At 33.5% G+C, this 13,958-nt stretch overlaps 1 protein-coding gene across 1 annotated transcript in view; it reads left to right on the forward strand.

Moving 5' to 3' along the window:
- The first annotated feature begins 222 nt into the window (after nucleotides 1-222).
- Nucleotides 223-13,958, forward strand: part of LOC129924087 (uncharacterized) — a 43,658-nt gene continuing 29,922 nt past the window's right edge. The window contains exons 1-5 of the mRNA XM_056017898.1: nucleotides 223-336; nucleotides 4,524-4,597; nucleotides 9,007-9,366; nucleotides 12,044-12,162; nucleotides 13,729-13,915. Coding sequence (XP_055873873.1) covers nucleotides 4,534-4,597; nucleotides 9,007-9,366; nucleotides 12,044-12,162; nucleotides 13,729-13,915 — 730 coding nt within the window. The 5' untranslated portion in view covers nucleotides 223-336; nucleotides 4,524-4,533. The remainder of the gene's footprint in view (nucleotides 337-4,523; nucleotides 4,598-9,006; nucleotides 9,367-12,043; nucleotides 12,163-13,728; nucleotides 13,916-13,958) is intronic.

A 13,958-nucleotide genomic window follows, 5' to 3' on the forward strand; every position in this document is an offset into this window, starting at 1 on the left:
CGGGCGGATGGGGGGGGGGGGGGGGGGGTTGGGAGGGGGGAGAGACTCAGTATTCCGAGTTCCTTCTGTCCAAAAAAGTGCGATGGCTTTTCAAAGGTTGTAACTTTTGCTTTGTGCTTGAATGAAATACATACATTTCTAAATGCAAAAGACATTAGTCACCCAGAATTAGAAAACGACAAATAGTTTCACAAATTTTACTTTATGGTTGATATAACAGAAATTAAATGAGGTGAATCTAAAACTGCAAGGAAAAGGAAAACCCATCCTAGGGTTTGTTAGAAGAATAAAAAGAAAAAGAAAAAAAAATTCTTTTTGCAGAAGCTATCCAGAGCGGTAAGTTACTTCATTTTCTATGTCCAAAGTAGTATCGCGATAAAATCAGTGCAACTTATGACACGATTTACTTCAGCACAGTTATAAAAAAAAATCAAAGATGAATTATCTCAAAGATTAGAGCAATCCAAAACCATTTAAACCAATCTAGCATTCCTAGTACACCATCTCAACACAAATAGTAACGAAATCCACATTGATGTATTTGAAATTGATATTGGATCTCTAGACATACAATTGATTTAAAAAGTAAAGCTTTGAGGGGTGGAAAAGTAATGTAGGAAGACTTGGAGCTCTATAAATGTATGTACGTAGCGCAAATAAAAGTGGACAGCTTTTGAAGGAATGTCTCGAGTTATTTTGGCGCATGAAATAATTTTCTAGATTGCTACAGTGAGGTGAAGAAGTTGGCATTTGGAGTGCTGACTATCTTCGGATCGACATATTTTCGTAAGCAGGGCCGCGGCTACATATTGTGCAATGTCATTATTCATTATCATTATTCCAAGTTTTTTTTTTTTTTTTAATTTAATAAACAAAATTATTTAAATATTTTATATAAATTCTAATTATTCCGCTATCCTTTTAAAAAAAAAATATTTTGGAAATTTATAAAAGAACAAAAATAGAGCGGCACAGTAGGTATTCCCACTGAAATTACCATAGGCGCCTATTCATTTCTGGACTTGAATTTTGGCGGGTTGTTTGTAATATTTGTTTTGAAAGACACTTACAGAAGCAGATCAGTCAACACATTATTTTCTTATTATTATTATCTACTTACTCCATAGATCTATGACCACTATTGTTTAGTGAAATAGCCCGCCCTGTAAGTAGAACTAGTAATTAAAAAGTTAGTGTTGAAAATATTTTCACTTTTATTTTAAATGGCTGTACTAAGCAAGTTAAATCTCCTTATATTGTTATAACAGTTATATTTTGTTTTTTATCACAAGAGAAGTTTTTTTCAAGTTATTTAAAGTTTATTTATTAAAAATATAATACGCCTACATCGGTTCAGCTGTCTCATCTGTTTGGAGCTACAAGCCAACGACCGATTAACAAAGGGGGGGGGGCCGCAAAAACAAAGTTTATTTTCATTGTAATTATTAATCCATGTCCGAATATTATTAAAATTACATAATTACCAATGTTTAAAATAAAATATCTTAAGTAAGAGACGTCGTTTCATCTTCTAATAAGACCTTGTCAAATTTAGACCATTTTCGCGAGAGGTGTATGCAACGATGTGTGTCAAAACTTTTTGAAGAAAAAATTTCAAAACGTCTCCGTTATAATGTGATTCTACTGGATTTTCTTGTCTCAGAATGGGCGAATCTCTTCCGACTATTGCACTTTATTATAGTGAGGACTTTTGAGTGTAAAAAAATGGTCCGCGAAAGAGATGTACTTAGCTCGAAGATGGTCTTAAAAAAGATCATGCCAATTACAGACGTCTATGCGCTACACGTACCTAGAATGTCGCTCGCATGATAGGGGCCTCTTACTGACCAGGGTTGCCTCTTTAATTAGACTTAATATGGTCCTCGACTTTTTTTTTACTAGGATGATTATTTCGTTCTGAAAGAAAGCACAGCTGTGACGATACGAAACTTGCATACAAAAGTTCATTTGAGTTTTTCCCAGCAAACCTTGAGAAACTTTAATTTTTAACTTTAACAATTATTTTCTTGTCCACCCATAACTAATTTCTTTTAGGATTTATCTCCCCTCGCACTGCTTCTCACGGGACGAATCTCGACATAAAACATTAACTAGCCTCTTTAGGGCTAACTTTTAATTTTGACCGCTGTACAGATGACCAGCACACAATGGTCGCGGCACCAGCGCGACCCGAAATGAAACCTCTTGCTGACTTCAGCTGAAACTCTCCCCATCTTCAATTCTATCTCCATGAAGAATATTTTACAAAGCTTAAAAATTGTATAGGCAACACTATTTTTGAAAAAAATAAAAGCAACAACGGACACATGTTGTGAAATTTTATTATGTAAATTTGGATTCTAAAAATAGTTTTGAATTGATAGAAATAAAAAAGAAAAAAGAAAAAAACAATTAAGAAATTGTGTTATAATTATGAATACGTTTCTTTTCCTTTTCATTACTTTCTTTAATAAAAAAAAAAACCTCACGGAACTCACTACATCGCTCCTCTAGATCCCCAGCTTCTAAGGAGGGCTCGAATAAAATTTAGTAATGTAGGGATCACATTGAAAAATGCTAGAGGAACACTGCCTTAATTTGTTTTCTGTTTTATTTCAAGTCATTGTAAATGTGACTTGTACTTGTGGAATATTTATTTTGTATTCAACTCAAGAAAAATATTCAGCGCTGAGTTGCTTCATTTTGTACTGGTGGTGTGTTGGATAAATTTGTAGGCACTACTGAATGTATGTCAGATGGTTGTGAGGCCAATGCACATCTCTCCAACATACAATCGTGATGATTATTCTAAAAAATTACGGAACGTTGAAAAAGATTCACCATCAATGGCTTTTGTATTTCGAGGAATTTATCCTAAATTTTATGATCTTAATAACCTCACATGAAATTACATGAAAACGTTCTGGGGTTTTGCCTAATTACTGAGACAACTAGAGAAGGGCTTTGTGACGTCGTGGAAGAAAAGTTTCAAAGTTAAAATTGGAAATAAAACATCTAAAAGGGCATGATGGATGCGACAACAACAGTTTGAATATGAAACAAATGATCTACAAAAAAAAAAATAAACGAATTTAAATCAAAGGGCACTTTTGGTACTGTGTCCAGCTTATTCTTAAATAATTTCTTTTCTAGAAAAAAAGGGGGGGGGGGCGGCATTTTAAAATTTTGCACCACAACCCTCGCGGCGGCCCTGTGCGTAAGAAAGCGTTCTCTTGCATGATTATAATTAATAGTAAAGTAAAAAGCCAACTAACAAAAGAAAATTTAGAGTCAACTTTGAAACTAAAAACAAGTTATTAGCCAACCCAAATGTATCCCAACTTTCTAAAACCATGCAAAACCATGGCTCCCATTGAATTTGTTTGCTCAATTGTTTGTTATTTAAGTACAAGTTAGTAAAGTAAGTAAATGTATAACTGCTTAAGTTGTTACCAAGATACAAAATAATAATAATTATCTAATATAGCCATATATATATATTATCTAATGTGTTGTGAAAAACACTACGTATATATGAATAAATACATTCGTTTTTTTATTTAAAAAAATAATTGTGTGAGTACTATTTAATTGGCAAGAAATAAATTTGCGGCTCTTTAGAAACTTTGAAATTTCGTAAATTGTAATTTATGGCTCTTCCGACTCAAAAGGTTGCCGACCCCTAGCCTAACTGAAGTGTTGTAATTGATGTAATTGTTTTGAAAAGGCTCATTCTCTTATTCAAATCCTCAAAAAGAATGAAGCTTGAGTTATTTTAATGTAGAAGTCTGTGAACTTTTTGAAAACCTTACCTCTTCTGAAGTTTTTTTTTTTTTATTTTAAAGTGTTGAATTTTTTGAAAAATCTGCTTGCATATATAATATAAAAAATTAAATGGTTTATTTTCGGAAAAGAAAAAAAGTAGCCGGTGCATCAGAACTTTGAATGATCTAAAATATTATGATGTCCGATTTTTACTTTCTTTTCTAGTTACTGAGATCTAATTGGGGCGGACGGACTCTGAATTAATGTATGATAAGGATCAAAGTGATCTTTAGTCCCAGAGTTACATAAATTCTAAATTTTCCAAAACTAAGACTTTCTTCAAATAAAAATGACAAAGTAATGCACAATTACATAGAATCTGCCTCCATATTTGACAATTTAAACAGTAATGTCGAAGAGTAAACGATTAATCATTTAACAGATGTCTTTCTATTTTATAAGTATTGCTAATGATTGTAAAGAAACGACCGCAGCGCAAAAATGTCTGCGCTGAGCTCACATGCCCGTTTAGATTGACAAAAAGAAAACTTTATCATTGTAAAATAGTCATTTTAATGATTTTGAGCATGGTGTAATTGTAGTCACTCACTGAGCTTTTCTGTATGTTGTGTCTGTTCTTATTATTCTTATTAATGGGATTTTTTATTATTAAAAAAAAAAAGCCCTCGTATAAGGATAAATAAAATAGTCAGTCTAAATATTTTTTTTTTTAATGTTGTTTCTTTTTCTCATTGTAGGTTGAAGAAAATGAAAATTAATGGTGATGTTAAGGCTTTATTTATCTTTGTGACCATGTTATTTATCTTCTCAGGTAAGATAATGAATTAATAATCTAAAAAATTATTTAATAAATTACAAACTCGTTTTATTAAATAATACTCGATTAGTAAACATTAATATTAAATCTTCCCATTTTTACTGCGCAAACAGCGATTCTCAGCCTATGAGTCGTGACACTGATGGATTTAAATCAAGATTAGTCAGTGGTTGATTGGTAGTTTTTCCGAATATGTGAATCTTTACATTGCAGTTTGTTTTGTATTGTTAATTTATATCCTATATTATTTATCGAGTAATTCTTGTACATAACCATTATATCCTGGTATTCAATTTAGATTCTCTTTTCGCCGTCTAGGTTTGTCTTCAGCAATGGATTTTTTAGTATCTAATGTGTATCCAGTGGCCTTTGTAAAAAAAAATAATCTCCAGCTATCACGTTTTTAACCCGCCTACTGTCAGATGCCCTCTTCTATTTCAATTAAAGCAAGTTGATGCCTAAGCTGGCCTTTAAAGCTTTTCTGTGGTCATGTCTGTAACGTCAACCATCTTTCAGCTCACAAAAAAAAGAGGCTGACTTACGGATTAGTGCTTTCTCCAGCGTAACTGTCGGACTCTAAGAAGTATCTTTATACTGCTCATACCGGCGTTCGCTAGAACATCGCAGTTTGTAGTGAGGTCTTGCTACCGTATGTACATGATGGAGCGAAAACATCTTTGGTTAATGCGTTCAAGATGTCTTAGTTGTTTTCTGTATAGTACCTATGTTTCAGATCCATATAGAAGGGTTGAGATAACCACTGCTTGGTAGACACTGATTTTTGTAGGCAGGCAGATTGATTTATTAAGCCAATTCACTCCTGGACACGTCCAAAATTACTACTGGCCATGGCCATACCATTGTCAGACGGTTATCATTTTCCTTTGAAAACGATGCGTTATTCGATACCATGCTTTCTAAATACCACGTTAAGGGGATGTCCATTTACGGGATCTTTGGGGCTGACTAGATTTTATTGGCTGAATATTACTTTTGTTTTTGTTTTTTGAGGTTTAGAAATAATCAAAAAAAAGCATCAGCGTACGCGAATTCGTTGACTGCTCCGACTTTTTTGTCCAAAAATTGATTTGATGAATACTTCTTTAGAATACTAACGCAATATTATTAAAGTCTTTCTACCATTTTATTTTGTTAAAAGTAAAAAAAAGTACATGTTTTACCCTAGAGATAATGCATTTTTTAAGGTTTCGTACTAAAGATTTAATGAATGCACCAATTGCACTATTAATGTCTGAACGTGGCCATTTGAAAAAATACACTGCAAAGACTTTTTTCCAAGCCAATAGTAGCCCAACACTTTTAGGCAAAAGATGAAATGTAAACGACTCGACGTGAGCTGCGGTTGTCTAAACTGTATTATATTCCCATGGTGCCCACAAAATTCAGGACTTCTAAAATGCCTATGGGGGGAAATATTTCTCTATTGGTAACATTATCTCGGTGTATTAATCGTAGGACTCTTCTCGCCAAGTTAGGTAGCCGTTTGGACAATGATTGTATTGATAAAGTGGATTTTAAACTCCAGTCTAATTTATTAGCTTCTGCAGATAGTCCGCACTTTTTGAAAGACAGCTCCTGCTTTCCAGTCCAACAAGCAAAACTACGATATGCATCTTTATGGCTTGAGATTGCGCTACCTAGATAGGTGAACTTATCTTTTTGTTCAAAATCTGTCGGACCAATGTTGATGAGGTTACTGATTAACCTGCACCCAATATGCATAACTTCGAAGACTTCTTTATCCGTCATCTCGTGTATAAATTTAATAGTACTTCAAAGTAATGCTATTTCGTCTAAAAAATTTAACCCGGTTTGGTTTACGCCATGGAAATTTGAATGCAGCCTGTTTAATGTACTTCTATTACATCGTTGATGGCTATTAGAAAGAGAAATGGAGATTAGATACACCCTAATCTTATATCCGTCTCGATGTGATACACCAGCTTGATTTTCTTTGGACATGTTGCTGAATCTAACAAATTGCAAGACGCCTTACTCTCTTGCTATTTTCCAGAGTTATTCCTATGGACGCTCTAAAACTTTTTTTTTTAATCTACAAAACTGATCAACATCCTTGTGACGACCCTCGTGTATGACGTGTATGAGTGGCTTTTTAGGAGTTTAGAAAATGATTAGTTTTGAGTTGCCACACACTGGGCCATCAGATATATATCGAGAGCAGGAAAGCAACAAAGCAAAAAATGGAGAAAGATACAAGAATTGTAAAAAAAAAATGATGAATATTTATTTACATAATATGTACAAGGCAAAAAAAATGGGAGGGGGATTTGCATCTATCTCTTAGTGATGTTGTATCATCATACTTGGCACTTTATGAGAGAGTATGTCACTTTTGTCTTCCGAACTTATCTGGTTGTCCTACTGATGCAGCAGCTGGCTATACTCATGGGTGAAGGTCTTGCAGCTGGAGGTGGCGCTCTAGCAGGTAGAGGGTCGCCGGTGATTCAGTTCTTGTCACAGTTCTGATATCTGTTGTGGGCACAGTAGAGCGGGTGAACGGCTACCGTGGGCACAAGTGGACTGCGGGCAGAGCTGATCTGCCGTGGGCAGCGTCATTAGCAGAATAGGTCCTGGGCGAAATAGAAGGTGTAGTAGTTGAGTGATAAAGCATTTGGCATTTTGAAAAAAAAAATAGATCAATTATAAGACATCAGTTAGGCCAGGGGAGGCGCGGTGGCTGAGCGGTAAAGCTACCTAGATAGGGTCCCGGGTTCGAATCCTGGTGAAGACTGGAATTTTCTACTTTGGGCGCTTCTGAGTCCACTCATCTCTAATGGGTACCTGACATTAGTTGGGGACATTAGTAAAGGCGGTTGGTCGTTGTGCTGGCTACATGAAACCTACGTTAACCGTAGGCCACAAAAACAGATGAACTTTACATCATCTGCCCTATAGACCACAAGGTCTAAAAGGCCTAGTTAGGCCATTTACTTTCACCTATCCATTGATCTGCGGGACCGTTGGGGCACTACACAAGATATGTTAACCTTCTTTCTCCATTCTTATCTCTCATTTGTCTTTGATATAATTTCATTTGGATGTTTTTTTCTGAAAATATTGAAGCCTGCCTGAGTGGACCATTATGGGGGCCGATTTTGAGTTTGTGTTTCCACACAAACTGTCTTTTGTAACCTTGTTGTTTATACTTTTCAGTAAATATCAATTGACTGCGTGAACGTAATTTTTTCCCTAATCATTTTTCGTTTGCTTTTTTTCGATACATTTTTTAATGCTTGATTTCACTATGTTTAGAAAATTAATCTATGTTTTTTTTTTAATTTTATTTTCACTTTTTAAACTTATTCATTAAGTTATTAAATTTATCTCTTTCATAAACTGTGTATTCGTTTCTAATATATAATGAGAAAAGGTAATAATAATAATAATAATAATAATGACACCTTCAAGGCCCTTAACATTCCTAGGAACATCTTCGTTGCCTGTCAGAGGGCGGTACTGCTGCAGACCTGCCACATCACCAGAAAATTCCTCAGTGGAAACTGTTTAAGGGACTACGATGAATTTTGTTTCTCTTTAGCGAAACTCGACCCTGGCAGCGCCAGAGAATGACTACTCGTTCATTTCTAACATAATAATGATAATATAATAACAATAATAAGGCTTAATTTCGAGCCCGAAGATTAATAACGAATGCACTATTTTCATGCAGTTACGCAGCCCCTACTGTGACATACATATTTTGTCACATCTAGCGCAGGCATAACCATTGTCGTAGAATTAGATTTTCTTTTCACCGTCTACGTCTGTCCTTGGCAGCGATTTTCTTTTAGTCTCAAATCTATATCCCGCGTCATTTGTGACCTCCAGCTGTCTAGTTCTGAGGCCGCCTGCAGCCAGGTACTCTTTCTATGCTAGTTTTGGCAAGTTGGTGGCTAAGCTGGTCTTTAAAGCTATAACAAGAATTCAATACGCCAACATCGGTTTAGTTCTCAAATATTTTTAGGGTTACAAACTAATAACTACTATCAACATTGGCATTTAGTAATTGATCCCTAGTGCGGATTTTCTATATGTATCATCTAAATATATGTATATATATATATATATATATATACATATATATATATATATATATATATATATATATATATATATATATATATATATATATATATATATATATATATATATATATATATGATCTTCTCATTTTTTGTCTGCACTTTGCTTTATACTTCTTTTTTTGTATTACTGTGTTTTATAATTTTCTATGTCTAAACATTTAAATTGTTTATGTTCATACTGACGACTAGTGACGACCTATAATATCCATTATGATTTATACTCATGCTGCATTTTACTTTTTTATTAATAATTTAATTTGTTTTATTATCTTTCAGATTCCTTTATTTTAGAGTGTCCGCCTGTTAAAGAAGGTGCAGATGTTATTGTTAAAACATACATCCCTCAGAATCAGAATAACACTGTTACAAATGAAATACGGAAACTTGTTTTTTATAGAGATGACTCAGAAATATGTAGCTGCTCATTAATTAATGATCATATTTGTTACAATAAAATACAAAACGTGAGTAAAGACATATGTGTCACAAATAATCAGACCTCAGACAAATTCAACACCACCATTAAATTACTTACAATCCCAAGTTGGAATAACATCTCATCCAAGATCTTTAGTAACAATACATGGAAGGTGAACTTTGGAAACGTAAATGAAACATGTGACATTAAGTTCTATGGTAGGAGTTTAGACATAGACATAGAATTAAAATTTACAGGATTATAATATTTTTTAAATAAGATATTTAGGAACAGTTTATTCTCATTTATATACAGCTATTTTATTTAATTTCAACATAGTTACACTGTTTCGGTTCCATTTTCCAGTCCATTTAGGAAACAATCGAGTCAAAAAATTTGAGCAGTCATTTTTTTATCCAAGTAAACAAAGATGCCAATTAGAGCTTGCACAATAATTCAGAGGCATCTCCGACTGACGATACATTACAAATATTCCGAGTGATGCTTCAGAAAAATAAAAACTTAACGCTTGATATTGAAGCATCGAGTTATTATAGCATTATATTTATCAATTCATTCCGTATGACGTGAAAAAAAAATACTTTTGACTACGTCATTCGACCTAGTTAGACTAAACAATTTTTTTTTCAGAACGACTGAGTTGACAAGGGTTAATAGACATCGGGGCAGCGAATTCTTATAGGCTTTCATTTAAAGATATCTTTCCGAAAACGTCAATAAGAAAAAAGCAGTAATTCATTACGTCAGACAACACAATAAGACAAAAGATGTCTAAACGATCATTATCTTTACTTTTTTTGGTCCACTAGAGTGCCCGATAGTATGTAAAAGTAAATTTCTAACTTAAGAATAAATAATAGTGTAGTATACATTAAATACAGAGAATGTCAAATGCCTTATATCTTTAAAAAGGTAAGAATACTATTACAATACTTCTATTCAAGTCAGAACATCATGGAGAGCGGAACTGGGACGCTTGTATCAAAAAACGGTTTAAACAATATTTATAGAAATTTAACAGTTGGTGTATATCGCTGGAAAAAAGAATTACCACTCGTTGGCCACACGGGGGAAAACTCTAGTTTGATCGTTATAATTATTCAAATAGAAATGAAGTGAAAACAAATGTGTATAGAGATCAAGACATAGATCAAGATTTAGATCCAATATCGGTTTTGAAAGGACTACCGTGTTTATGAAATGATTATCGCTTGTGGGAACTTCCGATTACATAGCTTTTCTAACTGAAGAGTTTAATACATAGTATTTAAGATAGCTCAGCATCGTCTTCTTAGTGTAGATCTAGATTATCAGAATATTATATAGTGACTATAGTGTTCTTTCTCGGAGAGAAAGGGGGAGGTGGCTTGGTAAAAAAAAAAAAAAAAATTTAAATCTAACGTTCATTTAAAAAAAAAAAAACCTCTGTAAGTTCCATAAAAAAGGTATTTTTTTAAATTTATTTTTCTTTCTTGTTCATAATTGTATTGCATTTTCTCCTTCAACCAATCTTTAAAAATTATCCCTTTTAAGAAAATTAAAATTATATCTATATATATATATAATTCTCCTCTTCCCTAAAGAGTTTGAACGAGAAAAAAAAGTAAAGGAAAGATCACTCTCTTATTTCTGCGGGTAGTCACCTCACGAAAAAACAATAGTGGGTGGGGGGAGAGAACAAATGGGTATTCACACGTCGATACGGATGGCTGCGCGCTGGACTGTCAAACCCAGCCCGCTCACAACTTCCTTCGTCCTGCGGGAGGTTCGGACTAGGAAGTAAGCTATCGTCAACTTTGAAGGAACATCCGAAACATATAAAACATTTTACAAGCAAACATTTTACAAACAATAAATATCAGCGCCGGACTTAAGCATTGTGACCAAGAAGTCATGGATAAAGAACAAGTAATCTACTATGTATATTTACAGGTTACTAAATAGCAGGCCCGGACTTAACAATTGTGGGGCCCAATGCGAAACGGATTTCGCGGGGCCAAGTTTGGGTAGGGAAGCAGATAATAAGTGAAATTTAAGAGTTTGTATTAGAAAATAAATTCGTGTATGCATTTTATTCATTCTTTACTACGTACAGAATTACTTTACGAGCCTTGCGTGTAGCAAAGTCATACAGTATATCATAATAATTGTGTTTCCTAAATAGATCTCGCTCAATAGCAAGAATTACCAAATGTTTCAATCTATCTTTGAGAATTGTTGACCTCAAGGAATTCTTCATTAGTTTAAGGCGCGAGAAGCTTCTTTCACCAAATTACATAATTACGACTAATACATAATGCCAAATTTTTTATCGCGCGTATGATTGGCGTTTTCCATAATGAATGACAACCCAAAATGACAATTTTTGTGTATATATTTATTTCCGTATATTTTAAGGACTATTTCGTATATTTTGCAATTTCGGGAGATTTCCAGGAGCTCCGTGTAAATCGATAGGAGGGCGCGGGAAATCTGTTTGAAGTTGTAAAATGGTTTAATTTAATGATTTATACACCTTGAATCAAAGCCGGTCCAATGAAAGTGCGGGTCCTATCAAAATGCGAGTTCTATGAAAGTGCGGGATCCACTGCTGTCGCACAGGTTGCAGTGGCCTAAGGCTGGCCCATTAAAATAGCGGCGTTTGCTACGCCGCCGGTCGATTAGTGCTATATATTATATCTCGGTCATGGAATGTATTGAACACTGCTAAAATGACCGAAAATAGTTATGGTAAAAAAAAAAGATTTAAAATGAGGCTGCAGATGTTAAATCTAGTTAATTGTGGGCATTACGTTTCACTTCTTTAATTCCGATAATGGCATAAAGCAAATATGTAATATTCAATAATGTTGTTGTTTTTTTCTTTCTTTTTAGCTTTTCGTGGCAAGCCAGAATGTTACTCAAATATTTCATCAGAATATCTCAAGATAATGTGTTATTTAAACAATGTTTTCCCACAAGCGAAGTGTGACTTAAAGGTTACACCATATGAGGTATGTGAAATTCTTAGTATATGTAAAAAACATTCTAATGATTCCCCTGTTACCTACTCTTTCTAAGGAGCCCATGTAAGGGGAAAAGAAGCTATTAGCTTTGTGTATGTCTGCCGGTATGTCAGTCTATTAACTTTTAAATCTCAAAATCCTGGACAGTAATGGATAATCTAGTAACAACATAATTAGCGAATTGCAGGTGTAACGGAACCATTTTTTTTTTCAGAAAGCAACTTATTATTATTATTATCTTAAATTCTGCAAACCGTGCTATTGTAAAACATTTAGGGGTATTCAATAAGCCGGGAATTCATGTTTTAAACCCTTAATTCTAAGAATGCTTCTCATTGTTACAATGAATGCATCAAAAATAAAATTTTATTAGACTTTAGACTATAATATGGGCCTTATCTTAATGACTAACAAAAAAAAAAGACAGAGGTCCCGTAAAGACCAGTGAAGGTGATGTTTAATTGCCAACTTTTTCTACATAATTTTTATGCTAACCGTTTTATTTTAAACTAAAGGTTTTATAATTACAGTTAAAAAGCTAAAAACGCACTCGAGGAAACGAAGGACCCCCGCTTGACTTGCTATGCCATAAAGTTAGATTTGTGTAATTCTTTAACACATTATCGGAACTGCGTTATAGCTTTGATAAATAAACCAGAAAAAAAAATTATAAAAATATAATAAAACAATACCTTTTTTATACAATTTATAGAGCAATTACTTATCTCTTTGTAAAGATTAAATGTAAGTTTAAAAAAAAAAACTCGCTTCATCTATCGAATTCCCCCGAGAAAGAAACCTTGTTAAATGAATTTTATAATATTTCTATACGAGTCATTTAGATTTAGATTTAGAAGACGATGCGCAAAATGTTCCTGAACATTAATTTTTTTAACTCTTGAATCAATAATGCCTTACATTCACAAATTTCGGATAGTCCTTTTAAAACACTCGATAGTTCTTTTAAAGCAGATGTTGGATCTAGATCTAGACCTAGTTCTCTAGCCAAACTTTAAATATTTTTTACTCCCCAAAATTATAACGGTCTAACTATAGTTTTCCAAGTATGGCAAAAGAAATAGTAATTCTTGTATCAACAATATACATCAACAGTAAATTATTTCTTTAAAATTAATTAGAGCCGTTCTTTAAACCCTGTCAAGATTCCCCCAGGTTCCAGGTTCCTCCACGACTTTGTTATTTGAATAAAGGTATATTAAAAACAATTTGTGCACGTTATTCTCATATTACTATTATTATTTGGATGGCGAATTATGGTAATAGTAGTAAACCAGACAAAATCTTAACGAATCAGATAAAGAATGTATTCCACAAACAGATGTCGAGGGGAACGATCGAAGAACGTGACTCTGCTAGTGTCACCACCAGGTTTATTACAATATATAAAAAAGAACAATGAACTAATCTGTGATTTTTTTTTTCAAAATTGACCGTAAAAGATGATTTGCTTCTGATTGAATAATACATCTGAAACAATAATTTTAAATCATTACAATACTTTGAAAATATATTCATTAATACATTTTCTTTCAGAATGTTACTATATCTGCGACTTTAGAGTATAATGTTCCTGCTGGTGACTATTACAATTCATCTTGCATATTTAATTTATCTATGCCTGAGAATGTAACATATAAAGGGAAGGTGACTATGTACCCTAATATTACTGATGATAAAAGTGATTTACAATATGGGCAAAGTGCTGAAATTACTTTTTCAGGTAATTTGTATATGTCTCTTCAATATATAAGGTATACTGATAT

This window comes from Biomphalaria glabrata, assembly GCF_947242115.1.
Source record: "Biomphalaria glabrata chromosome 14 unlocalized genomic scaffold, xgBioGlab47.1 SUPER_14_unloc_1, whole genome shotgun sequence".
Lineage (NCBI taxonomy): Eukaryota > Metazoa > Mollusca > Gastropoda > Planorbidae > Biomphalaria > Biomphalaria glabrata.